The sequence below is a fragment of the Ambystoma mexicanum genome, chromosome 4q (assembly GCF_040938575.1).
Source record: "Ambystoma mexicanum isolate Mex_15411 chromosome 4q, UKY_AmexF1_1, whole genome shotgun sequence".
In the NCBI taxonomy this organism is placed as follows: Eukaryota; Metazoa; Chordata; class Amphibia; order Caudata; family Ambystomatidae; genus Ambystoma; species Ambystoma mexicanum.
Genome location: NC_090928.1, coordinates 117,020,359 through 117,038,858, shown reverse-complemented (window position 1 = coordinate 117,038,858; position 18,500 = coordinate 117,020,359). Strand labels below are relative to the sequence as shown.

The 18,500-nt window shown below is 44.4% G+C and overlaps 1 protein-coding gene across 7 annotated transcripts in view; it reads right to left on the bottom strand.

Moving 5' to 3' along the window:
• Positions 1 to 18,500, bottom strand: part of LOC138467522 (zinc finger protein 568-like) — a 779,018-nt gene that overhangs the window by 416,072 nt on the left and 344,446 nt on the right. For all 7 annotated transcript variants that reach the window (XM_069607624.1, XM_069607623.1, XM_069607618.1 and 4 more), the window contains one exon: positions 3,814 to 3,921. In XM_069607624.1, coding sequence (XP_069463725.1) covers positions 3,814 to 3,921 — 108 coding nt within the window. The remainder of the gene's footprint in view (positions 1 to 3,813; positions 3,922 to 18,500) is intronic.

Sequence of the window (18,500 nt, the reverse complement as noted above, 5' to 3'; positions counted from 1 at the left end):
AGGATCATGGGCTACCATTTCCAATACAAAGTCCTTCCGTTTGGCCTCAACTTGGCCTCAGGGTCTTCACCAGACTCATGAACGTTGTGGCGGCCCTCCTCAGAGCGCAGGGCCTCCACATCTACCCATACCTCGATGACTGGCTCATCAGGGCTACTTCTCCGGAAGCGGTTCACCACACTTCCCAGGCCCTCATGAACACACTGCACGACCTGGGCTTTTCGCTCAACCTCAAGAAGTCACAGCTGCTCCCTACGCAGTCTCTGACATTCCTGGGTCTAATTTGGGACATGTGCTCCGGGAGGGATTTTCCCGTCGGAGGACAAGATCTCAGCCATCAAGAGGGCCACCACCCACTTCCTCAGCAGAGAGGTGACCTCGGCATGGTGGTACCAACATCTCCTGGGTCCACTAGCGGCGGTTCTGCTAACCGTGCCGCACACAAGACTAAGGATGAGAAGGATTCAGCTGCACTTCACGGCCTCATGGAATCAGGAGCGGGGCTCTCAATCCGAGATGATCAACGTTCCTCCATCGCTCCACCCGGACCTATCTTGGTGGTCCATGGACTGTAACCTACGGACGGTCAAGCCCTTTCTTGCGCGAGGGCTGGGGAGCACCCTGGACGATCTCTCGGTCTACGGCACCTGGACTCGGCAGGAGCAGGAATACCACATCAATTGGCTGGAGCTGAATGCCATTTGGCTAGCGCTCAGAGCATTCATACCATTTCTCAAGCGCAAGGTTGTCCTCATCCAGACAGACAACTCGACCAGCATGTACTACGTCAACAAGCAGGGAGGCACCTGATCCCCCTCCTCTGTGCAGAATGGCGATCAACATGTGGAAGTGGGCCCTGGAAAACGACATCTACCTCAGGGCAGTCCACCTCCCGGGCGAATCCAACCTGGAAGCGGACAGGCTCAGCAGGCCGGGAGCAGACGATTACGAGTGGCAGCTAAACAACCTCGTTATTCAGGAGATCTTCAACAGGTGGGTCACCCCCAAGTGGATCTCTTTGCCACCTGGCACAACAAGAAGTGTCCCCAGTTCGCATCCTGGCAAGGTCAGTGCCCCGGCTCTCTGGGCGACGCATTTCACCTCCAGTGGACCGGCATGAAAGCCTACGCCTTTCCGCCCACCCCTCTGATCCACAGAGTAATTCGCAAGATCAAGGAGTCTCGCCAACTCCTCATCATCATCCTGATATCTCCATAGTGGCCGGCCAGGCGTTGGTTTTCGGAGCTACTCAGCCTCTCGGAGGTGCCCCCGATGCACCCCCCGACAGGCCCAGCACATCTTCTGGCGCAGCAGGGGGGCAGAATCATCCACCTGCGCCAGGGAAATTAGCCCTCACAGCGTGGTACCTGAGCAGGTAACGCTTCGGCACCTTAGCCTCTCACCGGCCAATCTGGAGATCATACAGGGCGCCAGGAGCAAAGCCACCAGAGCCCTGTACAAAAGCAAATTGACTAGATTCTGCCACTGGGCAGACTCCAAGGGAGTTGACTCCTTGGCTTGCACCTTGGACGACGTGCTCTCCTTTTCGGCACACCTCGTTCATTCAGGCGTGCAGGAGGATACCTTCCACACATACCTTGCAGCCATTGGGGATTACAGGAACTCGGAGGAGGGCATTTTTTCCTACTCCAACGCCATCATCAAAAAACATGTGATGGTCTCGCTAGGCTCTACCCGCCTGTCAAGAGACTGCACCCGGTGTGGGACCTTAACATAGACTTGGACGCACTGGCACACAAACCATTCAAGCCAATGGCGTCCGTGGACATAAGGATGGTCACCATCAAGACGGCCTTACCTCGACTCGTAAAGTCAGCGAGATCTAGGCGCTTGTCGCCTCTGAACCATATACCACCTTTCACAAGGACAAGGTAGTCATGCGGACGCCCCCGGCTTTTCCACCCAAGGTTCCGTCTGCTTTCCACCTAAACAAGGAAATAGTCCTTTCTTTGTTCTTTCCCGATCCCTAGGACTAAGCACTAAGGGCGCTGCACTGCTTGGATGTCAGGCGTGCTCTGAAATTCTACTTGGACAGGACCAAGGGCTTCCGCAAGTTGGAAGGCCCTGTTTGTCACTTTTGGAGGCTCAAGACCAGGCTATCAGTCTTCCAAGGCCTCCATATCCCGCTGGATGGTCTCTGCCATCAAAGAAGCGTACGAGGGCCAGCACAAGCCACTTCCGGCCAACATGCATGCCCACGCAGTCAGGGCCGGCTCTAGATCTGATGCAGCTTTCGGACAGGCGGTTCTCAGGAACCTATTTGCTTAAGGAGGGTCTCCTCTCCACCCTGGGGCTACAATCAGTTGTAATCGCCCATACAGTATGGAGGAAAGGGGACGGGACGTAAGAGAGGTTATAAGTTACTCACCGTAGTGACTAATGTACTCTTAGTCCATAGTCCCCTTTCCTCCATACGTCCCACCAACCTCCCCCCTAATAATACTGGTGTCATTAGACAATGTTAAATCTATTGTCGACGCGTCAATGGGGACTGAGGAGTGGCGCCGGAAGGCGGAGTCAGGGCAGCGCATGCTCCCTGGGCCGCGCCCCGCGCGCCTCAAAATTAAAAGGGTAAGAAGGTTTTTTTCTGGTGAAAAAGGTTCCGTCTTCCGTCCCTTAGAAGGGACGGCCATACAGTATGGAGGAAAAGGGACTATGGACTAATAGTACGTTAGTCACTAAGGTGAGTAACTTATAATTTCTCTGCACAGGGTGCTTCTGCTAGGTACTGAGGCAGATCTTGAGGTTGATGAGCTCTCTTTCTAATAACAAATTAAATATTTACATATTTATCTTTGGAAAAAGTGCTGCAAGATGCACCTTTTACACTGATTCATTATGACTTGCAGTTGTTGGGAACTGTAAAATTCCCTTCCAAACTATAGCTCACTAACTACGCATGCTCACTGTTAGTCCGTTGCGCATGTGGAAATGAATGTGTGCACACAGGCCAATCATTTCCGCACTTTCAGAAAAATAATTAGAGGGAACATTGCTGGTGATACCGACAATTGCTTTGGAAACGTCACTACCCAGCCATGAGGCACTGTATGTAAACTTCAAAATGTGCACTCACCACTAGCCTTTTGCGTGAGATAATGGACTCTTGGCGAATAAGAATTGGTATGTAATAGTTGATGTGCCATGTGTATTTGAAGAACTGAGGGAACAAGTACATTTTTATTCCGGCAAGTAGCTTGCAAGTTGAAATGTTTACCCTCCCCTGAAGTATATCTTTTCAACTTCCCTCTTGATTTCATGAACACGATTCTGGAGAGGTGAACAAGAAGCAATCAACAATAATTTAAAGCGTTTTGAGATTATTTCTGGTAAAGAACTATGCAGAGCAGACAGGGGGACCCAAGATATCAACAAACAGTGTCAGTTTGTACAACACACCCACAAATAGGATGCCTTCAAGGCTCCAGTTAACGGCAACCCTCCAAGACGTGATGAAAGCAAATAGCATTAATAGATTCCCTCCCCCTTAAGATAAATGTATTTTGTGTAGAATGTTTATGTGGATAATGCTTGACATGCTAAAACGACTTGAATTGAACTCAACATTGCTATTTTTCTGCATTTGCCCATACAAAATATTTGTGTAATAAAAAAACATACCAACAGTGAGTATCTTCAAAAACTGGCAAAAGCCTGCCAATGCACAAAATCCAGAGATTACTGGAAAAGTACATACAATTAAAAATGTCTAACTCAACTAATGGAATACAAGATGTGCAAATTATTTTATAAAAGAATGATGCACACAAAGATTTAACAACTTCTTCTGACCTGTGCCAAGAACATCATTGCTTCGCCTTCTGTCTGCATCTGGATTTTTTTCTTGGCTTTTCTTTCTTCTGTCGTTAAATTGTACACTGGAATTGGAAACCGGATCACCTTTTAAAGGCAGAAAACAAACGAAAGTGCACGATTTACATATGCTCAGTATATATACTCCATAGCCATCATTTTGTTATGTCTCTCTGCGAGATAAAGCAAGTCAGCAAATACAACATCATGCCTGTGTGTACAGCAATTAGGGCAGATGTGGGCTCTCCCGAGTACAGTGGCTTACATATTGTATAGCAGTTTTGAGTAAAATTTTGGGGTCACATGCAGAGGTACTTATGGACAAGCAAAAACTAAACCGAATGTGCAATATCAAAGATGAATACATTTTTGCCACATTCCGAAACAATATTAAGCTGCGCTGGGTGAAAAACAAAAAATGTTTGAAAGGGTTTTTGTGACAGAACTGGAGACACGTTTTGATTTCTTTTAAAATGCCACTAAACTGTGTGGTGCGAGATTGTAAAAGAAAAAGGAAAACGTTGCTATCAGGAACAGACAGTCTGCTAATATCTAGGGATGGCCCTCAAAGATATGTACTGCTTAAACCTTCTGCATTCTTACAGTTGTGCAGACTCCCCCTTTAAACATGTGCCTTCACTGTACTGCATATCCCTCCCTTTAACTCCCTATTTGTTCAGGGTCCTACACCCACTTCTGCTAGTCAAATGGGAACCCAATGCCTGAATTTTGTCGTGGGTTCTGATCAGGAGATATTTGTACAGCACTGTGGTGAGGGGTGTGAGAACATCTATCCTAAGGATAAACAGGGACCCAAACACAAGACAGATCAATATCATTATATGTCAGAACAGTCTTGGCCATAGATGCCAAGGATGGCAGGTAGGTACACACTTAAGCACAATAGAGTATTCAAGATAAGACACTACGAAGATATACTCAAGTATAGCCAGCGCTACAGATAGTTATATCAGCCACTTTTACTCTCTGAAAATAGTCAAAAACTTCCAAAAAATAAAAATAGGGAGTAAAAACACACCCAATATAAAATAGTAAACAGGCAGGTAAGGACCTTGTGCCCCTGATTTCACTCACACAACTATATGGATATGTTTGGACCAGAAGTGCATGTAGTACCACACGGAGAGATCACGGTTATTACTGCCTGATCAGAAGAAGTAAACATGTATCTTTTAATGTGTATGAATAACTAGGTACAAATGAATAATTATTATTACAAAAACATTTCAGTTTCCACTTAAAACATTTTTACACGCTTATAAAATACTTCCATTAGGAAGTGGACTTACATTTTTACCCCCTAAAAAATAATTTTGCTCCTAACTTTAAAAAGAAATACTCCCACTTCAAAATCTTATCTGTAGCACTGAATATAGCCATATACTCTATTACGGATTAGTTCAATATGCAACCGTAAGTGCCAATAACTACTATTTGTCACGTGTGACTGACCTGAAGAAAAGGGCTGTCACTCAGACGGGAACAATGCCTTCCTGTCCACACAACATCCACAAAAAACAAAAAAGCTGAGGGTGATTAGGTGAACAAAAAAAGGTCAAGGGGAGGTTGCGACTTAACAGTCTCTGTGAAGCAGCCAGAAAAAAAAACAAGCAAAATCAGTAGGATTCTCTCCACCTACCCCCAATGAGACCAACAAACCCCAAACTGTGAGAGACCACCAGGGCAACGAGGAACAGGAGTGTAGGAAGCAGTAACCTCTGAGGAGAGGCTCCAGAACAATCAGTGATCCAAGATCCATGGGTTGCAGAAGTATCCGAGCTACACAAGCCAAGGGAAATCCAAAAAACAATGTCCAAAAAAATAAAAACAGCATTCAATTGTGGCAAAAAACAATCAATCCAACAATCAATCCAATGTAGAGGGGTAACCCCCAAAGCAGTCCGAAATACAGGTGCAAATGAATCCACAAGATGACAAAGCAGAGGATAATCAACGGGGGTTGTATAGAGTCCATCCAGTCCAGGTCCAATAAAAGCACAGGAAGAATAAATCCAGATGCTACACTCGCTGGTTGAAGGTTTACATTGAGAAGCACAGTGGCGAGAAAGGCAGTGTCGCAAATGCATCAGAATGCCGATGTAACTGCAGGCATTGTTGAAGTTGCCAACAAGCAGAGCTCTGGGAAAGAGAATCTGGAACGTGCCGCGGAAGAGCAGGCGCCAAGGCAGACGCCATTCAACCTGTTGCTGGCGCGCCCTTCATTAAGGTGGCCTTGGGCCCCTGACATTATTAGCAAGAACACAACAAAGTAAAAGCAGTGTATCTATAAAAACAGTAGCATAGCCTTAAAGCAGACCCTTTCCACTCTTATTTATTTTTATTGGTTATTTATACAGCGCTTATACAACAAGACAGTGTTTCAAGGCGCCGCAAGGGAAGGGAACAAGAGTGCAAATAAACAAAGGAAATATATATATTTTTTTATTTATTATGTATCGGTTTATTACAAACCTTTCATGAAACAAAACAAACCTTACAATTTCTTTACATCATACTATTTCAAATACTTCCTTACATCATTACAACAACATTAAAACAACTTCCAAGAATTTTAAAGAAGCAAGCATCATCGAAAGATTTTCCCCCACCAGCATCATATTCCACCATTCCTCCCTTGTTAAAGACTTAGATTGTGCACCAACCTCCCTTAGATGTTTGACTCTCCGCACAGTCAGGTCAGGGCATTTTATCATGAGGTGCTTAGAAGGCTCAATTGTTCCTTGCATTCTGCAATACCTACATACTGATCCCGTCTCATCGGATTGCCTTCTGTTGTTTATACCTCATTCGTCGGCAGGATGTTAAATCTTAGCCTCATAAAGAGATTGCAATACTTGGGACTGGGGAATTTTGCTAGGTATAGTGGGGCTGGTCTATTATCCTGCTCCAATTTCAGGGACTATTTTGGACGCTAATCTTTTGGTTTGAGTTGCAATCCAATCAAGTCTTAGTATTTGCTTTTTGACTTTTCTGAGATTTCCCATCAAAGTATCCCAAGTTAGATCTCGATCACTCAGATCCATCATACATTGTTGTTTCCAGGCATCCACCACACAATCATTCCCGCTTCATTCTCTGTTCTACAAAATTTCCCAGGGGCCAATTCTATCTGTCTCAATAGATTTCCGATACAATGCAAGTATCTTCCATCGCATCATGGAGCTAATGGATTGGAGGCCCAGTTCGAACCTAATAAATGAGATTGGTAGGCAGTTAGGCAGCCCAAGGACCCTTTTCCAAAAGCAAACTTCCATCCTGTCCCAGAACTTAATCCGGATGGCAGTGGCCATTTCAGCTCCATATATAAGAATAGGGATCACCTTTTGTTTATAAAAGGTGATCGTAGGAGCTAGGGAATATCTCCCATATTTCTTATGGAAAATCTGTGCATGAGAAGTTAGACTATCGCACTTAGATTTAACTACCTCTGTCCATTTCTTCTCATTTGAACTCGAGTTGATGACTACTCCCAGATAAGAAATTGAATGAGCCCACTCTAATTTCACAGGGCCCACATTCCAATTGAATTTCGGTCTTCTGCTGCCCTGTCCACGGGACAATGTCATCAGCTTAGTTTTTTAGACATTTATCCTTAGAACGTTTCCTCTAGGAATATCATCAATTGGTTCAGACTACGCTGTAGGCCCACCGGACTCTGGTCGATTAAGACCAGATCATCGGCGTACATTAGCCATGGGAGTTATTCTGCATATATCTTTGGGGGAAAAGAATGAATCTCTCCCTGAGAGACTGCCAGATCAGATAGACACAGATTAAACAAGGAGGGCGCCAACAGGCACCCCCGTTTCAGACCTCAGAGAGGAAATTTTACCCGCGAGTACCCCTTCTTGGATAACCTCCCTGGACAGTGGTATCTGAGTATAAGGCTCTGATAGCGTCCAAGAGATCCTCAGGACAATTCCAAAAGGCTAGTTTAGCCCAAAGCCTCAAACAATGGAAATAACAATGAATAAATAGAAATGTGTGCAAGTGCAGTGAACAGAAAGGGGGGACGAAAAGGGGGGTGGGGTGGGGTGAGGGTAAGTACTATTAGGGTCCCGTAGGGGAGGAAGTAACAGAGGTGCCTGTTGGGGAGGCAACAGATAAGTGCATGGGTGGGGATTCCACAGGGGAAGAGGGAGGTCTACTGCCCAACAGGCAAGTGTGGGGTGGAGGCAAACCACCTGACAGGCAGGTGTGGTTCCAGAGGGCTGTGCAGGGGGGTTTCTGGGGGGGATTGGGCAGAAGGCCAGCACCATATTGGACTCTTGAGGGACCAGGCCGGCAATCTCAGCGACAGAGGGGGATAGTTAGTATGGGATGGGGAGGGTGAAGGGGGAGGAGACGAGAACGTTCTTGAGTTGTTTGAGTAATTTGAGGTGGTCCGGTTCAAGACTGAGACAGAATTGGAGATTGTTCCATAGGAGGGAGTCAGCTGAGGAGAGAGATCTGCACCCAGCTCTCTGCTTGGAGAGGCGTTGGTCAGCAGAGAGTTGGAGCAAGGGATCTGGAAGGAGAGTATTTAGTATAAGAGAGTTGCAGGTAGTGTGATCCCAGGCCCCAGACAGCCTTGTGGATGACGCAAAGGGTCTTGATTTTGATCCTTGCAGCAACAAGGAGCCAGTGGAGAGATTTATAGCTGGAGAGATATGGTCCCTGTACTTGAGGACAAGTATTAGGATTGCAGCCCTATTCTGGATTAGTTGAAGAGGACGGAGCCAAGAAAGAGGCATGTTGAGGAAGCGGCTGTTACAGTAATCTAGCGAGGACCAGAGCTCTAGAGACATTGAGCTTGTGGGGGAAGTGAGGGAAGGGAAGGGGGAATGCCTCTAAGGAGGTAAAGTTGTAAGTGGGCCTTCTTGGCAAGGTACAAGATGTGAGGAATAAAGGAGAGAGAGGAGTCAAAGATGTCACAGAGGTTCCTGACCTCAGTGGAAGGAGGGCCCATAGAGGGCGGCCAGTGTGCAGAAGGGAAACAGGGAGCAGGTGTCCCGATAGGCAGGATCTTGGTCTTACTGCCATTGAGACAGAGATCGTTGGAGGTGCACCAAGACAGAATAGCAGACAAGCAGTCAGGGTTGATAGAGGAAGAAGAAGAGGAGAAAGAGGGGAGCTTGAATAAGAGTAGTGTGTCATCATCGTAACACTGGAAATGAGGAGAGAAGGCAGTGATCAAGTGAGCAAGAGGTGCTAACTATATGTTGAAAAGCCAAGGCAAGAAGATAGAACCCTGGGGACCTCCACATGTAGAGAAAGTGGTGGAGGAGGAGAAGGAGCCCACAAGCACCTGGGAAGGGCATTCAATGGGTAGGAAGGTCAACCAATCCAGTGCCCGGTCTGAGATACCAAGTGTATCTTGGAGACGCATTATGAGGATGGAATGGTTGACTGTGTCGAAGGCAGAAGAGAGGTCAAGGAAAATGAGAACACCAGGAGAGTTGTCAAGATTTGCGAGCAGTTCTTCATTGGTGTTCATGAGAGCAGTTTCTGTGTCTTTGGATGCTCGGAATCTAGATTGATTGTCATGTAAGCAACAAACGAGCTCAGTGTTGGGTCAGGTGGGGATGACCAACTTCTCCAGGAGTTTCCAGAGGAAGGGCCTAGTAAGATCGTTGTTTTTGTCTTCCCTTGCTCCACTCCCTTGCCTCGTCCCGCTCTGAAACACTTGTGTATGAGAGCAATACAAATAAAATTTATCATAAGGGTGTAGTAGATTTAGGGCAGTAGTTGGCCAGACACGAGGGGTCGGCAGAAGGCTTTTTAGGAGAGGTGCACAAGGCAGTGCTTTAGAGAAGCAGGGAAAGAGCCAGATGCTAAGGAGTAGTAAAGAATGATCCATCGACCATCTGCGCTAGCTACACCCTTAAATCATATATATTGGCTATAGTAGTTAGTGCAAAGAAACTGACAGCTCTTGATCAGATTTCAAAACATGAAGTCTTATTGTACTGGTATTCCACGACACATGTTTCGACCCTTTCACACTTGTCCTCAGGGTTTAGCTATACCATAAATTCAAAAGTCAACAGATATTGACAACAAGGAATAATAAATCAAACAACAGTGTATCAACATATAACAGAAAAATATAGATTACCACATAATGTACATGATCCAATTGAGCAGTTAAATCCATTAAAATGTGTGTATCACATAATTGGTATGTCAATTCCCAACGTGGATTGCAACAAGGAAGAAGCAGAAAAGAAGACAATATTGCCATGAAACAAGCAATGACATACTTAAATAAATGTCATCCAGTAGCAGTCGCGTGCATTAACCCATGAGGAACTTGCACCAACAATTATACCCAAATGAGCCCTGCTGAACCTAAACCCCATATGATCATAAGGGTTTTGGTCTAAGTTCATGGTTATCATATAACTATGATTTTATCATCATTCGAGAATTTAGTTAGGATCATCTTACCATCATGGTACCCGTTGTCTATGCACAACATTAACTAACTACACCAATTAGTGACTTAATAAGTTCAAGAATGCACTCCACAACTGTTACCTTTGAGTTGAGAGATTTATTGAGAAATACTTCCAACAGCCCCCCAGCACTGAGCCACAATGTCTGCTTCTCTGCTTCTCTCAACCTCTCTCCTGGAATCTGGAACCCTTGCTGAATAATCACAGCAAGGATTCCTTTGTAACTAGGTTACAATGCAAGGAATGACAATGATGGTAAAACTAGACATCTCCTAACACCTCCCTTCCTTTCACACAAAATAGAGAACAAAGTATAAATGATATGATATCATATATACATATACCACAACAAAATTTTGAGACACCTGCGAAAAATGCAAAGGATGGAATAACAAGGGTGTTGAAGATAGTTGGTTACAAGACAGTGATGTTAAGTTACATTGGTGCTATTAACATTTCTTGCCAAGTGCTATCCTCTCCTTGTTCCAAACCCCACCTCCTTTGACAAGAACAGAAGATCCTAGGTCTTCCACAACCTGTTTAGGCTGACAAAATAGTGATGCACCTTTACACACTTTGTGGGCAGTTTGATCTTAATCCAGTCTCCTTCCTCAAGATTGAAAACTCTACAAGCATTTTTCTTATCATACCACTCCTTAGATTTTACACCAGACTCAAATATCCTCTCTCTCACACCTTCCAAATCTACTCCTACAAATGTGGATTTTCCCATCCAGCCCGGACGCGTGTGTGTGTTGGGCTTCCTTTCCCTTAGTACTTCAAAAGGAGACACACCCGTAACACTGTGCGGAGCAAATCGATACTGAAATGTCCCCTCCATTATGGTCCTTATCCAGTCACCCCCTGTGGCCACAGCAATTCTAATGGCATCCATGAGGGTGTGGTTGAAGCGTTCTACGCACCCATTGGTTTGGGGATGATATAATGAAGTGTTCACTTGTTCTATGCCATGGTTACTCAAAAACTCTCTGAATTCCCTGGAAACCAATTGGGAACCATTATCTAACAAACATTTCCTGGGGAATCCTTCTCTCCAAAACAATTGCTCCAAATATTTAATGATGCCGCTACTAGAAATATCCTTGAGTATAAATACCTCAGGCCATTTAGATAGTAAATCTATGACAACCAACACATAAGTATCTCTCCTCCCTCTGATATTAAAAGGACCTAACAAACCCAAAGCAACTTCATCCCACGGGACCAAAGGAGACTTCCTCACAGTCATAGGCACTTTCTGTATCCTGAGTCCCTTATTCCCTTCAATGCAATCACTACAACCGTTGACCAATCCTCTGTGTCTTTATCTACAATCGGCCACCAAAATTCTGCCCTAACCAAACCTTTGGTCCTGGCCAGTCCCAAGTGCCCAACATGAGATAGATCAATTATTAACTTCCTCATCTTGAAAGGCACCACCATCTGATGTCCTCTATGTAGATACCCCTTATCAATCCAAAGTTCTTCTTTGACTTTGGAAAACCCACCTAGATCACCAAGATAATTTCTTATTTTGCCTTTGGCTACCAATGTCAACACTCTCTGGTACAGCTCATCCTCAGAACATGCATTGTCCCACTCATCTTTCTTTACTGATTCATGAACTTGAAATATTTCAACACCACTCTCACGAACCATAAGACTTTCCTCAGTCCCAATTTCTCTCAGTACCGACCTGGATAGGGCATCAGCGACTACATTGGTTTCACCACTAATGTGAAGCATGTTATAGTGCAATCCTTGTAAAGAAGTCCCCACTTCATGATGCGCCTGGAAACACCCTCCAGACCGCCTTTCGTGACTATCCCTATCAAAGGCTTATGGTCCGTGCACAATGTGAATTCTCTGCCCCACAAATATCTTTTGAATTTTTCCACTCCCCAGACACAAGCCAATGCTTCCTTTTCTACAAATGAGTATCTGTTCTCAGGTCCTTTGAGAGATCTAGATGCAAATGCATTAGTGTGCAGACCTTCCTGATCCTCCTGCATTAAAACTGCTCCAATACCATAATCCCTGGCATCCACAAATAGTAACAAATGTTTACCTTCCTCAAACGTTCTCAAAATGGGTGCGTTGGCAATGGCATCTTTAATCCTTCGGAACTCCTCCTTACATGAGTCATCCCACTTAAAGTAGCACCTTTCTGAGTCAACATCCTCATGTTACTTGACATATTTGACAGACCTCTAACAAACTTGCCATAAAATTCAACCAAGCCAAGAAAAGACAGTACATCTGCTTTAGATTTTGGTGCTTCCATCCTACAAATGGCTTCTATGGCCTTTTCCTTGGGTTTGACACCTTCCCCCGTGATTTCATGACCTAGATATTCAACTTTGTCAGCTTTGAATATACATTTCTCTAAAGACACTGTAAGACCCGCCTCCTTGAATATGTTCAACACTCTCTCTAACCTTTTATCATGCTCTATTTCGTCCTTTGCACACACAAGCACATCATCCTGGTAGCACGTGACACCTCTCTCACCTCCTAATAACCTGTACATTATGCTCTGAAACGCACTCGCTGCTGAAACCAATCCAAAGGGCATGCGTACACATCTGAAAAGACCAATTGGAGTGATGAATGCTGTGAGATCCCTGAAGTCAGGATGTAGCTCCACTTGATGGTATGCAGATTTTAGATCAATAAGGGAGAACACTTTGGAACTAGACACACCTGCTAATAGATCATCTATCCTGGGTAATGGAAATTGTTCAGCTACCACCATTTTATTCAGATGTCTGAGATCAATACATATCCGTAGAGATCCATTACTCTTTTTCACTATTACTATGGGGCTGACCCACTCTGAGGAATCAATATTTTCTATCACTCCTTCACATTCCATTCTTTTCAATTCACCTTCTACATCTTCCCTAAGAGCCAGGGGAAGAGTGCGCAACCTGGCTATTTTAGGGATAGCATCTCTCTTCAATCGAATCTTATGCAAAAATCCTTTCAAGCATCCTAGTTTATGAGTCGTGACATTGGTTTGCATTCTGGCACCACCTGTGACAGTACTAGAGACGGAATTTTCACTTTCAACAACTAACACCTGATCTGGGTGACTTGCTTCAAGCCGGATCTTAGTTCTGCCTGATCAATCCAGGACAAACGTTCTCCACCTCTATTGGTCACATGGACAGTCCCTGTAGACTTCCTGTCCTTGAATTGTAACTCGGCTTCAAAGCAACCTTTCATTTCTATAGGCACATCTCCATGAGCATTCGCCCTCACCACGTTCTCCCACAATGTGCAACATCCAAACTTCTCTCTCCACACATGCACACTTATCAACGTATAATCTGCTCCACTGTCCATGAGCATTGATACCAGCCCCCCCCCCAATTAGCACTGTTGCATATGGTTTCTTTTTCTTGACTTTACCATCAATAGCATTGACTGAGAACACCACTTCCCTACCAGCATCATCCATTGAATCATAAATCATGCTCCACATTAACCTCATGTACTTGACCTGAGGTGGTATTGAAATTCCTACAACATCTGGCCATGTGTCCCCTAACCCCACACTCGTTACATACAATGTGAATTGCATAACACTCTTTGTCAGAAGCTATATGAGACAAACTTTTGCATCTGAAACACCTCCTTGCCGGAGCAACCCTCGGATAACCAGAGTCTCCACCACCTCTATATACACTAGTCTCACTGGGCGGTCCTTTGGTCACCTTCATGGATGACCATTGTTGGCCCCATGCTCTGGTGATGGGACCTTGACAACCCTCAGGACTCCTGCCCACTTGCCAAGAGCGACGTGAAGTCCCTGCCACACTTCTCTGCATCACTTTCGAAACCTTTTGTATGGCAGCCTCATTGTCATCTGTTTTGGGCTTATCCAGAGATGGATTATCTAGCTGAAGAACCTTTATACATTTATCTGTATGTTCTATCATCTTCGCAATCTCAATTGCCCTGTCAAGAGAAGGGTTTCTTTCCTTCCATAACTGCTTTCTGATATTGTCATTCGAACACTTAATCATCAATTGATCCCTACATTCTCGTCTTGACAATGGTCAAATCTACATTTAATAGCCAAGCCTCTAAGAGCAGTTATAAACTCTTCAATACTCTCTCCAGTTTTCTGGGACCTCGTTGCAAACTTGTACCTTTCTAGAATTATATTCTCTTCAATACAATAATGTTTATCCAATTTCGCTAAAGTCTTTTCATATGGTCCCCCATCAGGAATGTCTGGAGGTTCTGGGAGTTTTTTTAACACTTCCTACGTTGCAGCACCCAAACAATGAAAAAGAAGCGCCTCTTTGCGCTCATTTGAAAAATTGGGTCCAAATGCTGCAAGCACATACTTGTAAAATCCCTCCTTCCAGTCTGACCAACGCACTCTCGGTTCACCTGGCGTTGGAAGGAAGAATACGGGGCTGGTATGTTTGCCATGTACCAGCCTGAGCTATGTCACCCCCAAGAGACAAACAAATTCCCAAGGAGCAGTGTTCCCACAGTGACCAGTAAACAAATCCCAGACAACTCGTGCAGTTATTCAATTGCTACCATATATGCACCCACCAGGTTTATCTCCACCAGATTTAATTCCACGTTCAATAGCAGGTCTAGATGCCGGCATCTAAGTGCTTTGTATAAATGCACTTGTGTTCCAATGTAAACAGGATCGCAACGTGGTTCCAAAACACAGTGATCACCACGGCACAAAGATGGCCGCCACACTCCAAGGTCCTTTACTTTAACAGCGTGATGACGCGACGCGCGGCCGCATCATCAGGGAATCCAATGCGGAAAGGCAACCTTTTTCGGAGATTCACTGGCTCGGTTCGATGTGACGCGCCAATGCATAAACAGGTAACGTGGCGTTCTGTTCAAATATAAACATATGCAGCGGTTGCATGCAACGGCGAGGCAGTTTAATATCCAGGCATGTGCAAACACAAATTAGTAACAGACCTCGGTGTGGGTCCTCTGCCAGTACTGTCAAAGCCGACTCTTGTAGACTGCCTCACAAATCCCAAATCAGAGGTTCTATGGCATCTTTGCTCCGCTCCAGGATGCGCATCAGTGGCTCACTTCGCTCCGGGACACAGACCAGGTTCACTTCACTCCACTCCGGGACACAGACCAGGTTCACTTCCCAAATCAACCAGGACACTCTCCTTGTGCTCCTGTGCGCCAAATAGCATCCAGCTGGATGATGAATTACTGTTGTTGCCGGGGGCCATAGCTCCTTGGGCCCAATCCTCGTCGCCAATGTTAATAAGTTCAAGAATGCACTCCACAACTGTTACCTTTGAGTTGAGAGATTTATTGAGAAATACTTCCAGGAGAACGGCCCCCAGCACTGAGCCACAATGTCTGCTTCTCTCAACCTCTCTCCTGGAATCTGGAACCCTTGCTGAATAATCACAGCAAGGATTCCTTTGTAACTAGGTTACAATGCAAGGAATGACAATGATAGTAAAACTAGACATCTCCTAACAGTGACGCTTAGAATTATCACCACCATGCTAGCATTTGATTTATATCCCAACCACTGTGTGTAGCTGGTCCAAAAAGCAATGTCCCAATTATAATACAACACACCTTTGTTATGTATCCTTTATATACAATTTCCTTCTTATCCCAAAGTGATAAGGAAAAACTAAAATAAATCAGAAAGCAAAATGCAAAATAATGTAAATCTCGCTTACTGCCCAACTCTGCAATCTATCTTGCTCAAAATGCAAAATATGGCTGTGTGACCACTACACTCCTTATGTCAATACTCAAAATTGGTTACCAATTCTTACCTCTATACTGGTATTGATACCATGACTAATCAGTAATTCCTGCAGAACTGTTTTTCTCAAAACCTGCAAACACAAATGATTGTGGCTGAAACCATACCTGCCTTACGTCCAGGTTTAGCCAGGAGACTTTTTAAGCTCTTCTCCGGCTCTCCAGTGAAAAGCACAGAGTCTCTGGGTTTTCCACCCTAGTCCACAGTAGTCACTTTGATGTCCTTCCCTGAGTCAGCATCACCAGACAGAGACCCCTGTGCTTGCTACTGCTAATCAGCTGCTCTTCAACCCGAGTCTCTTGCTTTGCACTCATTGCGGGCTGCGGCGCTGACCCTATCTGTGTGTATGTACCTGTTGTGGCGTGGTGCTGGCCCTGCCCTGCTGTTGCTGAGCTGACAGCTGAGGCACAGCGCAGAGGCACTGGAGACATCTATCCATCATCCGGCCCCCCTCCCTCTGAGTCGGCCCTCATTTTGGCTGGATATCTGCAGGCTGCTTCTTGTAGCATGTGTGTGTGCTGTGTGAGCCAGCCCAGGAGCCCCTAATTAATGCAGCCCGTACGGCGATTTCCCAAAAACTCAGAAATAATCCTTACACCTTTTACTGCATTCATTTATATATTCTTATATTTGAATACAGGTTGCATGTAATGTAGTTGGTTTGTTCCAATGACCGGAACAATAACTGAATGTAACTTTTAGACATGTGCGTGGGGCATGGGGGCAGAGTCGTGTGTGGCTGTGGGCAGGGCATACATCACAGGGTTTTTGATTTTCAAAAGTATGCAGGTATGGCTGAAACTATGTCTGTAAAGCTACACAATTGCCACCTTCAAAGTTATGTCCTATGGCAATCAAAATAAATGCTCCCTCACTTACATATTATTGAAGGTTGTCAGACTCCAAAAAGGAATTTGGCTGAAAGTTGCAGCACTCCACGGAGGAAAAGCAAAAACACGGTGTCCCTTGCTCTCAGAAGCCGCCTCTTAGCTTTTGTGGCAAAAATAATGCTATTTGCTGCACTGCATGTGACGTGTGAACGTCACTATCCTGTGCACAATGTAAGTAAACACAATGACAAAAGAAAAACTGAAAGTTTCGATAATTCAATTAATTGAGTTACTTCTCAAAAAGTAACTCATCCAGTGAAGCTCAAAGACTCTTCAGCTTTGCCTAAACATACTGAAACATGACACTAAAAAAGCCATATGAATTCAAGCCCTTAATAAAAATTTGATTGTTAACTACTGAACAAAGAAAATGTCTTCCAAATCACTTTTTGCCTAATGAAAGCATGGCTGGTTCTCCATTGACGAGCACACGGTCCCGTTCGCTGCCTGGAACTGACAATACTATGTGGACATAGTGAACTGTAATTATGATGATTACATGACATCATAAATGCTGCCATATCGATCTCCAGCAATATATATTGGTACATTGAAATTCACAAGACTCTTCCATTTGATGGTCTATTTGACTACCCAGATTTGCAATTCAGCCTGTAACGCGTGGTGACCTCCAATTCCTCCCCTAAAGCCTCTTCACTCAATATTTGCAATTGACTCTAAAATGTTCAAACACCTCATGAACCTCGATACCTATCAATGTTGTCGAACAGGAAACTCAACATTATTTGTGGAATACACACGAAACCCCACTCGATGTACTGCGTCCATGATCTGCATAGTAATCTGGCATCACAGGAAAGAGCTAATTTAATGTTCATTGTTGAGCCCCTGTGACACTGTTCTATATTTGCATACGAGTTTAGCCTCCGGCCTTCAGAGTTTCTTCTCCCTATCACCCCATCTGGGATCTTTGGATATAGTCATCCACCATGTAAATTTGATATCTGCCTTGTTATCCATATCATGGTATTACAACCAGTGTATAGATAAAGATAACCTGGGATCTTTGTTTAGTGCCGAAATGTATTTACTGATTGGAATTCTTAATTCATGGATCGTGCAGCCAATATTGTACAGGCCACACGGACAAATGATTGCTTATACAACAAATTTAGTTCTACAATTAATGAACTCCTTAATTTTGTATTCCTCCTTAATATGAATCTTGATTGTTTTAGATTCTTGTGTATGCTTGCACATCCTGCATGTCCTACACTTAAAAAAACCAACAATTTTCATGTTGCAGGTTCATCAATGGCTTTCAGAAAGGAAGGGCTTAATCACTCTAATGTTGGAGCTTTTGTAAAAATCAAATCTGGTCTATTTTTAATATAGGATTGTTAATCGTGACCCAATGTTAATATTCCCAAATTTTTGCGCAATATCTTCTCAAAGAATAAGTATACTTCCACAGTTCATCGGTATCAACAAAAGTGCTTCTGTCAGGATGATTCTATAACAATTCACAATGTACTTCGT